The 16476-nt window shown below is 32.9% G+C and overlaps 2 protein-coding genes across 5 annotated transcripts; one reads left to right on the top strand and one right to left on the bottom strand.

Moving 5' to 3' along the window:
- Positions 1-1258: 1258 nt before the first annotated feature.
- On the bottom strand, positions 1259-2375 carry LOC129318829 (uncharacterized). The gene has a single exon (XM_054963798.1). It carries the CDS (start codon positions 2175-2177, stop codon positions 1425-1427), a length of 753 nt encoding a protein of 250 aa, XP_054819773.1. The 5' UTR covers positions 2178-2375; the 3' UTR covers positions 1259-1424.
- Positions 2376-10195: 7820 nt separating this feature from the next.
- Positions 10196-15966, top strand: LOC129318807 (CAAX prenyl protease 2). 4 transcript variants are annotated; one of them, XR_008595319.1, is made up of 8 exons: positions 10197-10674; positions 11164-11223; positions 11450-11662; positions 12166-12277; positions 12964-12995; positions 13094-13156; positions 14492-14569; positions 15640-15880. XR_008595319.1 is itself a non-coding variant. In XM_054963770.1 (8 exons), the coding sequence occupies exons 1-8, from the start codon at positions 10468-10470 to the stop codon at positions 15795-15797; spliced, it is 963 nt and encodes a 320-aa protein (XP_054819745.1). In that variant the 5' UTR covers positions 10203-10467; the 3' UTR covers positions 15798-15966. The 4 variants fall into 4 exon arrangements, 3 of the variants coding, with proteins under 3 accessions (XP_054819759.1, XP_054819753.1, XP_054819745.1); XM_054963770.1 differs by lacking the exon at positions 12964-12995 and adding an exon at positions 12858-12929 and having other exon boundaries at positions 10203-10674; positions 15640-15966; XM_054963784.1 differs by lacking the exon at positions 14492-14569 and having other exon boundaries at positions 10196-10674; positions 15640-15966.
- Positions 15967-16476: the final 510 nt, after the last annotated feature.

Here is a 16476-nt window from a genome sequence, read left to right as displayed (position 1 = left end):
AGTAAATTATTAGCATACAAGATCGCACAGACTATCTTATAGTATAACAGAGGTGTAACCTAACAATAATAAAGAGTATGGATCAATATTTAATAATACGTTGCTCAGGCAACAAATGAGGAAAAGATAACAGAGGAATAAATATATGCGAACCATGCATGCGTGAAACATGTCAATGTTCCTAGTCAATTTTCATCCACACCATTTTCTTCTCCTCTTCTCTCTGTTTCCCGACAAAATTAAAATTTATACTTGCTCCAATTAACAAACAAAATAGAGCTAAACGATCATCCATGTGAGGGGAAAGCAGTCCAGGCTATATGGCAGTCAACAAGAATAATCGTTTTAGCAAATCAAACTTTCTTGCAAGTGCAGCTACAGAGCAACAGTATATGTTCAAATGTAAAAGCGTAAAGCACAACGTTAAAATTAAACCAGTTCTAGGCTTCTTTTTTTTTTTTTTGGGGGGGGGGGGAGGGTGTTTGGGGGAAGGGGGCTAAGCATGGGTATGAAAAAGAAATTACAGTCAACAGATAAAAAATGTGGTAGTTCGAGAAAACTTTACTACAAATTTTCTATTTCCATTTCCATATCTTGTCCAAAGATAGGAAGTTCTGCACCATGAGTAATGGCGTTTTATTCACCAAACCCAAAAAATCAGGTGACGGGAGCAATGGCCGGAATGAACAATCATGTTGTTGAAGACTGACATTATCTTTTCCCTCTAAGTAGAGATAGTAACCACAATCACGTTCAACAGCTTTTAGAATTTGATGGAATGCTCTTTGACATAAGCATGAATATTCTGTGAAATACAGACAAAAATGAATATGACCCATACTATTTCACACTTCTTGACTTCTTTTCTCTTCCATAGTTCCACAAGTTGAAGTTATAGCTCTCAAATATCGTGCACAAAATCAAGGTTGGCGTGCTGTCCCCAGTTCAAGTCACCTTATTAGCATATATAGTATTTCTGACGACGAGGGATTAAGTAGTCTAAAATGATAGTATACTTTTTAAGGACGCCAATTGCTTATTCAATCAAGTTGACAGCCTCTCAAGTGATGGAGATTCAATGTAATCTTCATGTTTTGGGAACACCTATTATTCTAAAAAGCCATTGCACAGACATAAAACCACAATGTTGAATTCGCTCAACCGGAAGATGTGCTGCAAAGCATCAGAGATGTAATTTCAACAAAAACAGAATCCAATATAATATGCACAATTTCACAAAACAATACTGCAATAAAAGTGAAGCACGATAAAAAAAAAATCAATTACAGAAATATTTCCATTTTCTACATCTCAAATTTCCATCATATTATGGTATGAGACTACATTAATTAAAATTACCAAAAAGCTAGAAAACTGTCCACTAAATTATGCACTGCCATTCAAAATTTCAGTGCGAATCACAACTAGAATATGACAAGCAATGAAAATAGGGTGTAGATCAAGAAACAAGCATATGCTATCAACCCGCGATGTTCATCCCCACCATCAGCAAGCGAAACTATAAGACCCGTGGAAGACCTTGTTGACCACAGCACAAACACCGCAGCAATCACAAATCTTACGATCCCACCTTGCGGCAAAAAAAGAGTCAGGGCCGATAGCATTACTACAGGCAACATACAGTACCCCACCACACTCGTGCAAGTATGCAGATCTAGATTACCAGTTCGGCCCGCCAACATGTTGAATACCACATATAAGAAGATAGACGATACCACAATCCAACCCAGGATTACACCGAATTGAATTTTTCCAGCAAGTAACTGGAAAAGGCAGAAGGACATGTAGAGAAGAATTGGCCCTGACAGATCAGAGTCCTTGTGCACGACGTAATTTACCCGGTATGGATTGAGTATCGATCTGACTTTCTTCCAGATTTGATCCGGGTGGATCCCAAGCTCATCAAGCAGAGGCTCCTCATCGTCAAAGTTCGCAGAGCTACCACCACCGACGGGGCCTCCATAAATTGTTCCGGAGGGGGCAGTTGCGGCTGCAGACCCCATGTCAAAGGACATGAAGGGAATGCTGGAATTGGATGGTCGAGGCGGTTGAAACGGTGCCGTAGGGACCCGCCTCGGCGGCATGTTTGCTCCACCGGTGGTGGGGTTGCCACCGGATGGAAAAACCACTGGCGGCACCGTGAAATCTTTCGCCATGAGATCTGATGAATGGGAGAAAATATACCTGGACTTCGAGTAATATTAGGGTTTTGATAATCTCAACGCCTATATTTCGGTTTCTTGGATAAAGAAGGAACCGAGATCGACGGGAGAAGAAATAAATTTTGCAAGTGAGGGGCGACCGGGTGAGGTGAGTTTTCGATGCTTGGTACTTTACCTTATTGCTCAGACTGAGCCTCTGGTTTTTTTTTTTTTTTTTCCAGCGTTAATCAAATACCCATCGGGCGATCGGTAGAGGTATTCAATAGCCCGGAAAAAAAAAAGGCGAAAGTATTTATAATATTATTAAAGTTAGTGGAAAAATAATTAAATTGTTAATTTTACTCAAATGTCATTAATTTTTAATATTAAATGTTAAATGTGTTTGTCATGTGTCAATTTTTATTGACATAGACTAAAAAAAAAAGTAAAATACTTACGAAGTTACCAACCAAAAGCATCCAAATATTTAGAGTGAGAAAAGGAATAATAATACCCATAACATTGTTGAAGTTGATACAAAAATGATTAATTTATCAAATTCTTTAAATGTTGACCATTTAACTCATACCTGAGCAAAAGTTAACTATTTTTTCATTAACGCAAACAAAAAATATTCCCATATTAATTTCTACAAAGGTTGATTGATAATGTGTCCCTCCAAATCTCATTTTTGCCGTTGACATATATCCCACCCTTTTCACTCATTTTTCTTATCCACAAAACTTGAGATTCAATGCAATGAAATAAGCTGTACACAATTGAATATTGAGATTAAGCACACCTCATACGGTGCCTGCCTTGAGAATATTGTTTCACCTTTAAGCAATTTCATTTACGATGAATTCAAATTTCTCAAATGAAATAAGTTGTACACTATCGAATGTTGAGATTAAGCACACTTCCTATTCCGCCTGCCTTAAGAACATTGTCACAATTCTAAGTAATTTCATTTACAATAAGTTCAAAGTTTTTAAATGATTTTTACCATTACTATAAATAAACAAGCAATTTAACTTAATGTTTGATCAAAATGACATTTTCTCACATAATATTCACATGATAACCGATCAACCTCCATAAAATTTTACCTGAGGATATTTTTGTCTGTCAGCAAAAAAAATGGTCAGCTTTTATTTATGTGTCAGCTGAATGATTAACATTTAAAGGATTTAATAGATTAATCACTCTTACACTAACTTTAACAATGTTATGAATATTTTTATCTTTTTCCTCACTTTAAACTACTAAATGCTTTCGATTAACAATTTCGCGAGTATTTTTATTTTTTTTAAGTTCACGTTAACAAAGACTAACACATAGCAAGCACGATTAGTATTTAACACATAAAACTAATAGAATTAAAACAAAATTAATGGTTTAATTATTTTTACACCGAATTTGATGAAGTTATGAATATTTTTATCATTTTTCTCACTTTAAACTGTTGGATGTGACATAACATTTGATGAGTGTTTTTTCACCTCAATCCTTTTTTAACTTTTAGATGAAGCCATGGTTTAAACTTTTAATTATGATATTGAATGTATATATATAATATAATAAATCACATAATTCACATGTAATCCATATAATACTGATACTAAAAATTAGATATAATATTTGTACCTAAAATAAATTAGACAGTATAATATAAATATAATGTATTTTACAAAAATTATACACACCGTACAACAAGGAGAATGTGTGTGTGTGTGTAACATTCTAACTGTTTGTTTGGACGAGGGAGAAAATTGGAGTAAAAAGAACGAAAGAAGTAGAGAAAAATCTCTTTACTTTTAAATATACACAAATACACAGAAAAAAAATAAGGTAACTTATTATTACATTTATTTATTTCAACACTAAATCATCTTTCCTTTACAAAGTTGTTAAATTCATAAGTTTAAATAAATTCATGTTGGAAGTATAAACTTATATCATTAACTCAGATCATAAACTCGTAAGAGTTTACCTTCATTAATAAATAACTATTAAAATATAATCATAATGTAATTGAAATATATTTAAAATATAAATTATTAGAATTAAACTCATTTATGTTGATAATTTATCATATATAAAACCTATAAAATTTAAAACAGGGAAATTATTCTTGGTATTTTTTGTTTTCATTTTTATTCATATTAGTTTTTGTATTTTAAGTTTTTTTTCTTCAAAGAAAATCCTATAACTTTTATGAATCAAATTTTTTATAATATATACTCCCTCTGTTAAAAAATATAAGGTATTTTTTGAAAAGTTAGATATTCAAAAATGTAAGACATTTTTAATCTTTTAAGATGTAATCATTACCTTTTTTTTAAAAGTGCCCCTATTGATAATGACTTTATATTTATTGTAAGTTGTTTAAGAGCGGTAGATATGAAAAGATAGAATTAGTTAAAAATTAGATAATACTTTATTAGAAGCAAGATTCGGTTAAAAATGCATTACATTTTTAAATAGAGGAAGTACTTAACTTGCTCAACTAAAAAAAATAATGAGCTCAACAAGTTTAACTAAGCTTGCATATAATTCAGGTAGAACTGAAAATATGGGCGGGTCCGACCCTTATGGACTTTAGCCCATAAGGGCCTGAGCCCTAAAACTCAGTTCTTCATTTTGAATCCTATTTCTCAAGTTCAGTCCTTATGTAAAGGATTTAAAGTTGGGCCTGCAAGCTCTTTTTCAAAAAATAAAAAATAAAATAAAATTAAACATTATAAATTAAATAAAAAATTATGAAATTAGAAAAATTAAAATTCTTATAATTTTTTAAAAATTAAATAATACACGTTTAGAAGTCTAGTAATAAAATTTAAATCTTGGTTAAAAAATAGTTCATTTTTTATAAATACACAAATATAATAAATATAAAAATATCAAAAATTGTATACTATACACTAATATTTATTAAATTATATTAAATTAATTTTAGAATAAATTAAAATTAATAATAATATAATGCGTGTAGAGTCGGGTGAGTAGGTCATTGGTTTCAAACACATGTTTCACCAAAAAAAAAATAATAATAATAATATAACAGAGTTTGAAGGGCCTCCTAAGCCTTTTTTTACAGGGCTTATCAGGGCCAAATCCTCAAGTTTGATTACTTTAAAAAAATTTATTTTTAAAGCCCGAATCCTTATTTAAACAGGGCTTTTAAGCACGGCCTTTTAGACCTGATTCTTATTCTCGACTTTAAGTCCGAGCTTATGAATCAATTGCCATAATTTTATAAGTTACAAACATAAAAATAGTAAACTCGTGAGTTTAATCGAGTTTATATTTAGTCTGAGTTTATGAGTGAGTTGACACAATTTTATAAGTTAAAAACATAAAAATGTTGAATTCGAAAAGTTAACTCGAGAGTTTGACAACTATGCTTGCAAATCCTTGCGTCCACATAGAGGTGTTCAGCTTGTACTCATCCTGTTTGCTCGGTATCATCTCAGCCCAAAAACAATCCGAATCAGACTTTATAGAACGTGACAAGAAAAGGGTTCAGGACGAGATGGGACACGGGATTATCATAGGAATGTCCTGTCCTGAATATTATATATATTATTTTTATTTTAAAAATATACATTAAATATATTAATTTAATTTATATTTATAGTAATTATATCAATTATAATTTCATTACTTGCAATTCTCATATCAAACTAAAGTTTTTTATATTAATGATTTTAATGACATAGAGTAAATAGAGTGATATTTTTTTATAACATGTTAATTATATTAATACAATTTATTCATATATTTATCTATTTAATAACTTTTATTTATAGCGTATTTTCTATTTTATTTTCAGACAAGTAATAGCTTAGCACACCTCAACTAAAGTAAAAAAATAATGATTTGATATTGTGCTTGGCTTGCCTATTATTGATATTCTTATAGCCTAAAAATTACTTGTAATTACTATCATAATATATAGTTGTGATTGATATAATTTAATAATTGACTTTAAAGTCTTGTGATTTATGTACTTATATTATTTTAATTTTAAACTTAATAAAGTATATGATTTAAAATTTTAATAAATGTTATTATCTAAATTTTTCTCCAACATTGTCTGATTTATCAGGATGATAGGATAGGATGTCTTGATCTTGTTCTGATCTCGTCTCAATTCCTAATGGGATGGATGACTTTCGAAATGGGACAAAACACTAAACTAAAATTCAATTATGATTTTTTTTAAAACGGAAGACGGGACTCGTCCCATCTCGTGAACACCCCTATATCTATAACATTCGAAAACTTCAAATATGAAAAAATGACTAATTAAGGGATAGATTAGTTAAAAATATGATTAATTAATTTAAATATATTTTTGGGTTGCTAATTGAATTTTTAGATCATATATGGCTCTAAATTGAGTTAAGATGGAAGTTGGATCAAGTCGAATGGCACCGGGGGGAGCAAAATCAACATTTTGCTCACTGCGTCGTGAGCCGCGGCGCACAGCACAGCAGGCAACTTAAATTTTTGAAAATTATCAGAAAATGACGGTTTTTATGGTGGGAAACCTAGAACACAAAGGGGTGAGCTTTGGGCACTGCTAGGACATCATTTTAGAAGGATTTTGAAGTTAAATTGAGCTTTCAAACTCTTGAGTAAGTTTCCTACCCTTATCTTCTACTTTTTCATCTCATTTTCCATAGGATTTGAAAGTGGAAGAATTTGCTCTGAATAATTAAGCCATAAGTCTATATTTTGAAGGTTTCTATTGACTCTAAAGGTTTGATTTAAGTTTATTGATCTTAGATATGTGATAACATGAAGTTACTTTGTTGTTTGGTAAAAGTTGGATTAAGCCTTAACTTGATCATGGGATTTTGAAGTGTGATAATTTGAGATATTAACTGTTATGATGTGATAGACTTAAAGGGAGGTTTGAAGAGATTGTGTGAACAAATTGTAATTTTAGCAAGCCTATTTGTTGAGAATATAAGTGAGAAGTGGGAGAATTGAGAGTTATTGGTAGCTAATAGTGCTTGTGTTAATTGAAAATTTACATATAGTACTTGTTGATGTAAATTGTGATGTGGGAAGATTTACCTTGACACAAGAAGAGATTTAGTACCACGGGTAACCCTTTTAGTAACAAAAGGGTTGAAATAATTAGATAATTTACATTGTTTCTTACCTTATATAAGTTATTCTCAAATTACTTTTCTATGATTTGTTGTGTATATATGTATAAATTTCGTAAAGGTTAACTATTTTAGAAAATAAGTGGAGTGTTGGTTTGTGAAATTCTATATTTTTGAAGTAAATGGTAAGATTTGTTATATTTGTTTAGAAAGTTGTTTATGCACGGTCAAGTGGAGATATGTAGTGAAATGTGGCATGTTAGAGGGTGGAAGGTCACCCTAGTAGAGTGGGGAAGACTAAATCCATATGGCACTACTGGCACCTCGGGATGCCAAGTGCAGTAGTCGCTCTTCTTAGTGCCCAAAAATGGGTGTGGTGTTGGAGACTTACTCTCCTTAATACCCAAAAGGGTGTGAAGTTGGAGAATATACTCCTTAACATTTGTAGGATGCGGTGTTAGAGCAATAACACCTCAATTACTTATAATAGGGAAAATCAGTAATCCAGAAGGAGGTTAGGACACCTTGGCTAGGTAGTCCTACCGGTGGGTTTGAAGATCATACATGTGGTTTGATTCTATAAAATAGCCTACCGGTTCGGTCAAGAGTATTGGAGGACTGGATGGTTAGAGATCATGCATGTAATTTGTAGTAAGTTTATATGGTGTGTTTATTTTATTTATTTTAAGGCTTGCTTATAACTTGACATGTTAATCAATAATGTAGATTATTTTAGTTACTGAGATTTTTATCTCATTCCGTAATTATTATTTTACAGGTTCTATCGCTGAGACTGAGTAAGGGAAGGAATCAAGTAAGGATTAGCAGATTTGCTACATCACAAATATAAATGCCCGATTTTGGTTTGAGTGGTGTACATAAACTTATAAGGATGATACTATATGTTGCCAACCAGGAATGTATATCATTTTGATTTGATTGCACTTGTTTTATATTATGTTATTTTGTATTTTAGCCCAATATTGTATATGATGTGAATATGTGGCAATTTTTTAGATTTGCTACATCACGAATAGTAATGCTTGATTTTAGTTTGAGTGGTGTACATAAACTTATATGGATGATATTATACGTTGCCAACTAGGAATGCATATTATTTTAATTGGTTGCACTTGTTTTATACTTTGTTATTTTGTATTTTAGCCTAATATTATATATGATGTGAATATGTGATAAATTTTATGGTGATGGGCTAAAATACTAATACAAGTGCAAGAAATGTTTTATCTATGTGGTGATAATGTATATGTAGTGTATTATGTGGCAATAAACACCAAATAGTCCATGTAGTGTTGATTTTGTATTTTAGCCACATTAGGTGAAATGGCCATTGAATGGTCAAATTTTATATTTGATATGTTTTTGTGTGTTTGAATGTTCAATCAAGATTATTTTGATCTATTGGATTTGGTTCAAATCTCACAATGGGTTAATGGTATAAGTTATGAGTTTTGGATATTTGGATGCTTAAAAATTATTTTAAAAACTGACTTTTTACATTCGAATGTTTAAAATTCTCATAAGGTGTTGGATCGTAACGAAACTTGTACCATTAGTTAGCTTATTGAATAAGCTTCGTGTGGGCACTTGAATCACTCTAATCGGACATCAAATGTGAAAATGACGCGTGTTTAAAGTTCGTTCAAAAAAGCTATCATGGACACGTGCACCACGGCGCATTTCACGCAAGTCGCGGCGCACGATACAACAAGAAAACTTACCTTTCTGTACCACATGCCACGGTGTATGGATCACGAGTTGCGGCGCATAGACCAAAATATTCAAAAATGACATTTTTGACCTTATTTTGAAGTATTTTACTTTTCAAAACTTTTCCATGTTTCTAATACTTTTATAAATCATTAAGTTTAAACTTAAATTATTAACTTAAAGGATTTTTATAGGATTCTAAATATTTGACAATTATTTCTAAAAGAATATTAGTTTTATCTTTTATAGCTATAATGTGAGCTTAGGAGCTTCTAATTATATTTGTTTGTTGTGATTGAGGGGTGAGTTTTGATAATGTTAATGTGAATCATACAATATTCACGATACTCTGTTTTTTTTTAAAAAATAAAATTGGTGCTTTTTACCCCTGGTGAAGGTGAGAAATGGATCAATTCATTAAAACGTCTCTTCATTCTTAAAAACCAAATACCGTATCATGTCTTTGACAGGACATAATTTAATATATATATCTCCATATGCGTAACTTTTGTGATTATTTCTTGATATTGATGTCAATATAAGTATGATTTTTTTGCATAAAATTAATAACGTTAAAAATGATAAATTAAAAACTCTCTATTAAAAAATATAAGATATTTTTAACAGAATCTCACTTTAATAAAGTAGTTACTTGCTTTTAAATTAACTTTATCTTTTCATATTTATTCCTATTAAATATCTTACAATAAATATAAAATTATTATTAATAGAGACACTAAAAAAATGATTATACTTCAAAAAAATTAAAAATTTCTTACATTTTTAAACATATAACTCCTTAAAAAATGATGTTTTATATTTTTTAATAGAGGGAGTACAATTTAATTACCACCACCACTAGTGATTAGTGATGATTTTACATTCATATTTTAATTTTAAATTATTGCTCATGTTTATAAATTAGATGACTGAATTTAGTGATTTATTTTGTAGAGAAAGAAATTACGAATTTAATTTAGTAACTTATATTTTTATCGGTGTTGGTACTAGTTACTATAAGTTAGTAACCATTAACCATCAATCCTTTGCCATTGTCTCAATCATCTATCGATACGTACTAGAATATCGAACGAGAAGCTACGTCATTTTTCTCAGACTTACTGCTATACACAAGACCAGCTGCCTGTTTTCATAAATGCTGGATCATATAAATGTTACCAATACAAAGGCCTTATTTTTCGCCCTGCAATACAAAGGGAAAGGTTGAAATTTTATTTCTCCGGGGGTGCCGTGGAAGCCGAAACTCGAATGGACTGTCTTCTATGCTGCAAGCCTGCAACATATTGGGGAGCGAAGTCGCAAAGTGGCGCTCCACCGGAAAAGAAATAGTGCAATAGCTCAGCTGTATTCAATACTCGACACACAAGAGTCAAGACGCGATCTTTATCTCTTTCTCGCCCTCCTTCTCTAGGGTTCGTGGATTCTTAGCGATGGAGGAAGAAGGCGGCCTTTCGAAGCCAGTTGCAATGATAGCTTGCATTGCTATGGCCCTTCTATACGTTGCCATTCTCTACGCTCCCACTCTGGTCCTTCGGTTGCCTCCCCCTCCTTCTTTCAACAATTACATGGTCCGACGCTTCATTTGTGCCATCATTTCTTCGATCCTGTCGCTTTTCGTCTCTGCACTAATCCTTCCTGTAAGTGTGCGCTTTTCTTGTTCTTTTTCTACTACCTTCCTGCCTGATCATCCTGTTCACCCTGCGGGGTAGTATTCTTTAATCTTGATCTCTGTTTTCTAGCAATGTTTTAAGAAAGAGGGGGTTGGACCTGGGCTGTGATTATATCCCCCCCCCCAGCTTTTGATGCGCTGAACTATTATTATTTAGACAAATTTTACATCGGATTACTTCGACTTATTATGATAAGAATAAATAATTTAGTTGTTTCTTTGGACTCGGAGGATAGGGTTGTGATAACATTATAGTAATTCATTTGTGTAACGAGAAGTAGATGACAAATCATTGGAAAATCTAAGAAAATCGATTTGTCATGTAAAATTAGCTGATTGAGATTTTAGAGTCGCACTGTGTATTTATAACCTCTGAAGTTACTCTACAATTTTTAGTTTCGCACCGCTCGTGCAATTATATTAATCTTTTTTCAGCCTTTGTTTTACCATGCTGCAGGTACGAACCAGGGCAGCAGCATATTTATTTCCTGTTTATGGTATAAGAGCGGATCATAGTGTGAGTTTCGTTTTCGTATATTCAAACTAAAACTGTTCCTGGTTTAATGAATTCCTGCATGTAACGGCATTTTTTTTTTCTTTTGGAAATATAGAAAGGAAAGAATGTGAACTTTCCTGCATGGTAATTCCAAGTTAAACTCTTGTGTGCTATGCAGATGGGAAAACAGGGTCACTCGCCCATTCCTAAATTTGCTTGCTGAAATGCACTTTTCTGTATGAAACAGTGGCAAGCAGTGACCATCCCTCTTTTTCTGACCTCTCTAATGTATGCTGGATCAATATTCCTCAAGCTTCTCTTATTGATTGATTCTTGGAGGCAATACAGCAGTTCCAGTGGAAGTCTTTCATTTGATTTGTGCAGAAATGTCCTACTGAGGTTTCTTGGCTGTTTTCCTACCATTTTATCCAATGTTTTAGTATGGCGAACTTGTATTGTGGTTAGTATCTTTACATGTTGATTCATGTTGACCTTCTGTCATTTACATCCCACTTAACTTAATCGCATTAACCAGAAAAGTGTAACTTGCTCATCTCGGTTACCTTCTTTTGTCCAAGTGCAGTTATTGCTTGATCTATTTGTTGTACCAAGCTTATACTTGTTAACATGTAGCGAGTTCTAATATACCTTAAGCTATACACATATTTGTGAAACAACTGCCTGGATTGACAAGTCCTTTACGAGAAAGATAATGAAAATTTTTATTAGGATTCAGCTGGCAAATTTTGGCGCACACTATCCCCCATCGATTATTTAGCAGCAAGTGTACTATTTATGTCCTCTTCTGATTTTACCTTCTTTGTTGGTTTCTAGGGACTATGCTGTCATTTTTATAGGGATGGAACTCTATAAACTTTAGAATATTGACGAGTTTACATATATTTAAAGAGTTTACATATATACATGCAATATGAGATTACTTAGTTACAATTTGTTGAACAGGCACCCCTTACTGAGGAGTTGGTGTTTAGAGCATGTATGATACCATTACTTCTTTGTGGAGGACTCAAAATATACAGTGTTATACTTCTTTGCCCTGTATTCTTCAGCTTGGGTAAGTGAATAATGCATTTCTACATGAAAAGATGTATCTTTTATTTGGGACACTTTATGAAGCAGCATTTTCTGTATGACACATAATTAGTAGCCTTTTGGCATTCAGTTGTTGAAATGTTATCAAAAGAAGGGATTAAGCACCCATTAATGTTATCTTAGGATTTCAGACAATGGCTTGCTTCTAACTTTAATTAGACCACAAGGACGAAGTTCATCATTCATTTTATGAAAGTTATGAGTGCTGTCTTTGTTATTAGAATGTTCATAATCTATTACAAGACCAATCAGAATAGGTTGCATACACTGTCAAGCACATATTTACACAACTTCAATAGCATTGCCCAAAGTTGTTGTGCATGGAAATAATTTAGACTGATGAAAACTATACATATTTTGGCTTGCACTTGCACATAGGGCAGACAAAGGTTTTGGTAGCTTACATCCCTTGAAAAATATTCCCTTGAGTTCTGCATGGATGTAAAGTAACTAAAGTGGGGTGGGGTGGGGATGTTTGATTTCTCTCAACTTCTTGGAGGTATGACGGTTTTTGAGAAGTTTATTGTGTAATTGATCTACAGCACATTTAAATCATTTCATGGAGATTTACTATAAGCAAAACTACAGCATAATCAAGGCTTCCCAGGTCATAGGTATGCTCATCTTTTACTATATATCTTGTGTCAGGATTTTGTTTTCTCAAATCTTCCCTTGGCAAGGTCAGTGCGTTTTATTCTAGAGGCTAACACATGTCAAGGCTTTGCCCTTGGTTTTGTTTGATAACAGACTCACAACGCACAATTGATTATATCTGCAGGTCTCCAGCTTGGCTACACTGTTATCTTTGGGTCATACGCTTCATTTCTTTTCATTCGAACTGGTAGGTGATGTTTGGCCAACTGTTATGTCACATATACACTCTATGTCGTATCACCTATGTCATATTGTGTATAGCCTCTGCAATGTGTACCCTGCCCTTGCACATTGGCTGGATATTTCATCTATAATCTTCAAAAACAATTTATGTTTAAGATGATTACTCATAACTTTTAGTCAAGAACATGGTAGTCAAGGTGTGGAGGCAAGGCATTGTTCAATGCCAATGCCTGTCACACCATGAGAGGCACAGCCTTCAACCTGGCACTGTTGGATACTTTTTTGCTTTTTTTCCACCTTTATGAGAAAGCATCCCAGGATCTTTTGTGTGTTTTAAAGGGAAAGAGTTTATGAGCCTAACTTGAAATTTAAAACAAGTTATAGGAGAATAAAGCTTCAATACCAGATCTTAGAAGCTCAACCGACCTGAGATTTAAAAATAGGGTAAAATAGTTATTCTTATTTTAGAATATTATTATTTAGGCTATTAGTTTTCTCGGTTTTGCTAACAAACACATAAAAATAAAGCAATGGACCACAGCCACATGCATTTTGAGTTGTAAAGTTAGTTAACTTTATGCTTTGAGATTTGGCAATGACTTCATAAGTGCACTTCACATTGTGGGCTATATTTAAATGATTATTATGCTTGATTAGTGATATTAATTCATTTAATAATTAAATTTTTGGATGATTAATTATATTTGTAATATTGTTTTATATATAGCATATTTTTTTCTTGCTTGAATGCCTTGTTTCACTTGAACATACGCTTTTGTAGTGCCTTTTGCATAAAGCTTTTTAGAGGTCTAGTGTCTTAAAAGGTATCTTTTGCCTTTGACTGCTTTGCTTAAGAATATTGTTTTAAACTAAATTATTTGTTCTCTATTATTATAAACATGTCAAATATAGAATGTAATTGATAAGGTAACTATAAAACTAACCAATTAATGGTTTCCAATTTCTCTGTTTTTCTATAGAGAGAGATTCACAAGAAGAAGTTAAGTTGTTAATTTTTTTATAAGTAGTTGTCAATTTTTAACATGATAATTAGTTTATATTTATGAATAAAGTGAAGCGATTACAAATCAAGTTATTGTAAGTTGGTTTTTTGCATTCTAAACGATACTAGGATACAATGTGTTAATGGTTTCTTTTGCTCAACTGGTCATTGAACCCTGATTTGTTTGGTCGACATGGTCTGTATTAAATTACTGTTTGGGTTCTCACAGCTTATATCAATGATTTGCTCATCTCTTATGAAAAGGTCGACTAAGTTAAATTTTTGTGTTTGGTCGGGTTGGTCTGTCTTTTAGAGTTTTTCACTGGTGTTTTGCAGGACATATTATTCCTCCAGTGATTGCTCACATGTATTGTAATTTCATGGGATTGCCTGCACTATTTTCACCAAGAAGTGGTATGTGTATTTAGTTACCTCTGGTGTCAATTCGAAAAGACAACTTTGCTATGCATAATATGGTTAGAGTATACTGCAATACTTTACGATTAACTCGTCGTTTATATTTTGGAGGGGGGGTTTCTTTTTCTTTCTTTCTTTCTTTCTTTCTTTTTTTAAAAAAAAAAACCCAGAAAATTGGTCCTTGGGCAGGAGCCATTGAATGACAATAAATGGCCTTTTGAAAAAATAGTTTCTTTTTTCTTTTCCCTTGTGTATCATTTTTATTATAATTTAATTGCAAGCTCAAGTCAAAGTTAACATAAGCAAAATAAAAAAACAAGAATCTTCTTCATGGATAGGTTTTCTTCACGAATTGTATTTTTCTTGGATAGGCCTTCTTCCATTTTACGACTTAAATGAGATTTATGTATAGGGATGAGTTTTCTTTTCCAAAGATTCATCAATTTCTTAAAGAGTGTTTTGGAAAAGTAAACTAGGGCATTTTTGTTATTATAACTCATAAAAAGGTCAATTTGTCATAAAAAATCATTTTTAAAGTCGATTGTTACATATATTAGTTTTTCAGGCCGTTCAATGTAATTTTTCCCTCATACTTCAGGTATGGTTGGACTTCTTACTAGAGATAAAGTTGTCCTGTAGAGTCAATCCTACCAACCTGTCTTCTCATATTTTCATATCGAGATTGTAATATTGGAAAATATATAGAAAGTTGAATGCGCGATTTGTTTGTGATATAGTGTTCTCTTTTCTTCCTGTTATATTTAAACGCTATAAATTTTATCCATGTGTTTTTATTTGCACTTCGTTCTGTGAATGGGAATTGGATTCGAATTTCATCTGTGGATTTAATTAACTTGTGGGAAGTTTGAATTTAGTGTTACCAAAGCTATTGTAATGTATCAAATCCCTGCTCCATAGAATTTCATGGAGCCGTCTGAGGTTCAAAGTCCTCTAGTTCATTTTCTGGCCTGCTTAATTAGATTCTCAGAGCTGTGAATGAGATTCATGGTGTTGCAATCTATTTTGTTTTTCTGGTCCAAGCTTACCGGTTTGTGTTTGTGTTACAGGATGGGTTAGTGTGGCCGTGGTGATGGGACTAGTGGCCTTCTTTTATCTTCTTTTGCCGGCGACCAGCCCAGATTTGTATAATGATAGAATAGATAATTGCAGCTGTTGGCATGGATATTGTTCTTGGGGGCAAGAAACAGGAAAGTCCCCGTTGTAAAAACTTTGGGAGGAAAATTGAACCAAAACTTATTTGGAACGACATTTTCTCTGAAGAGTTGTGTCAGAAATTGGTTCGGTTTTGCTCGTTTGTCTTTTGTTGAGTGTAGGAACTAGGAACCAATAGAAAGCTGCATCTTTAAAGAGGAGAAATGTCTCTTTCGGTTGTTTGAATTTTTGCTCCCCCCCCCCCCCAAATTTTTTTTTTGTAATTAGCACTTACAAATTTAAAAAATTAAGATTTTTTTGAAAAGGTAATTTTACCCCAAAATTTGTTATAATACTTGCTCTTTAAGGAAAATTGTTTAAAAAGACTAGACTTAATCAGATTTTTTATTGCCCATAAGGGCTTGGCATTTGAGGGAGGACCTGTTCGGTGTCAATAGATAAATTGAGCAAAAGACTTAAATGTCCTTATCGAAATCCTCTCCCTCCCTCTCGTCTCGCTGTGATTTCTCGCATTGTTCTGCCTTAGCTGCAAGATTCCGACACCGGGTGGTTGCGATTTTGATGGTGACGACGACAAAGGAAAATAAGGTGAAGTCTTGATTTCGAAGATGGTAAAAGAGGGAATGAAGAAAGTTCAAACCCTGGGGTTTTTCTGCTCCTTGTTGAATTTGGTGAGATTGGGTTGTTTCATCTGGCCCCTCATCTTTCAATGCCGGCAAGCGCACAGAAGC

The sequence above is a fragment of the Prosopis cineraria genome, unplaced genomic scaffold (genome assembly GCF_029017545.1).
Source record: "Prosopis cineraria cultivar Desert tree isolate PC_DT_omini unplaced genomic scaffold, ASM2901754v1 PC1, whole genome shotgun sequence".
Taxonomy (NCBI): domain Eukaryota; kingdom Viridiplantae; phylum Streptophyta; class Magnoliopsida; order Fabales; family Fabaceae; genus Prosopis; species Prosopis cineraria.
Note: the sequence above shows the minus strand (reverse complement) of the source record. Positions and strands in the feature narration are given on the sequence as shown.

Bases quoted from the DNA above. Each gene is read 5' to 3' on its own strand.
- LOC129318829 (XM_054963798.1), bottom strand. From the start codon at position 2,177: ATGGCGAAAGATTTCACGGTGCCGCCAGTGGTTTTTCCATCCGGTGGC.
- LOC129318807 (XM_054963770.1), top strand. From the start codon at position 10,468: ATGGAGGAAGAAGGCGGCCTTTCGAAGCCAGTTGCAATGATAGCTTGC. The intron at 11,224-11,449 runs GTGAGTTTCGTT...TGTATGAAACAG, and splicing joins GTATAAGAGCGGATCATAGT to TGGCAAGCAGTGACCATCCC. The intron at 11,663-12,165 runs GTTAGTATCTTT...TTTGTTGAACAG, and splicing joins TATGGCGAACTTGTATTGTG to GCACCCCTTACTGAGGAGTT.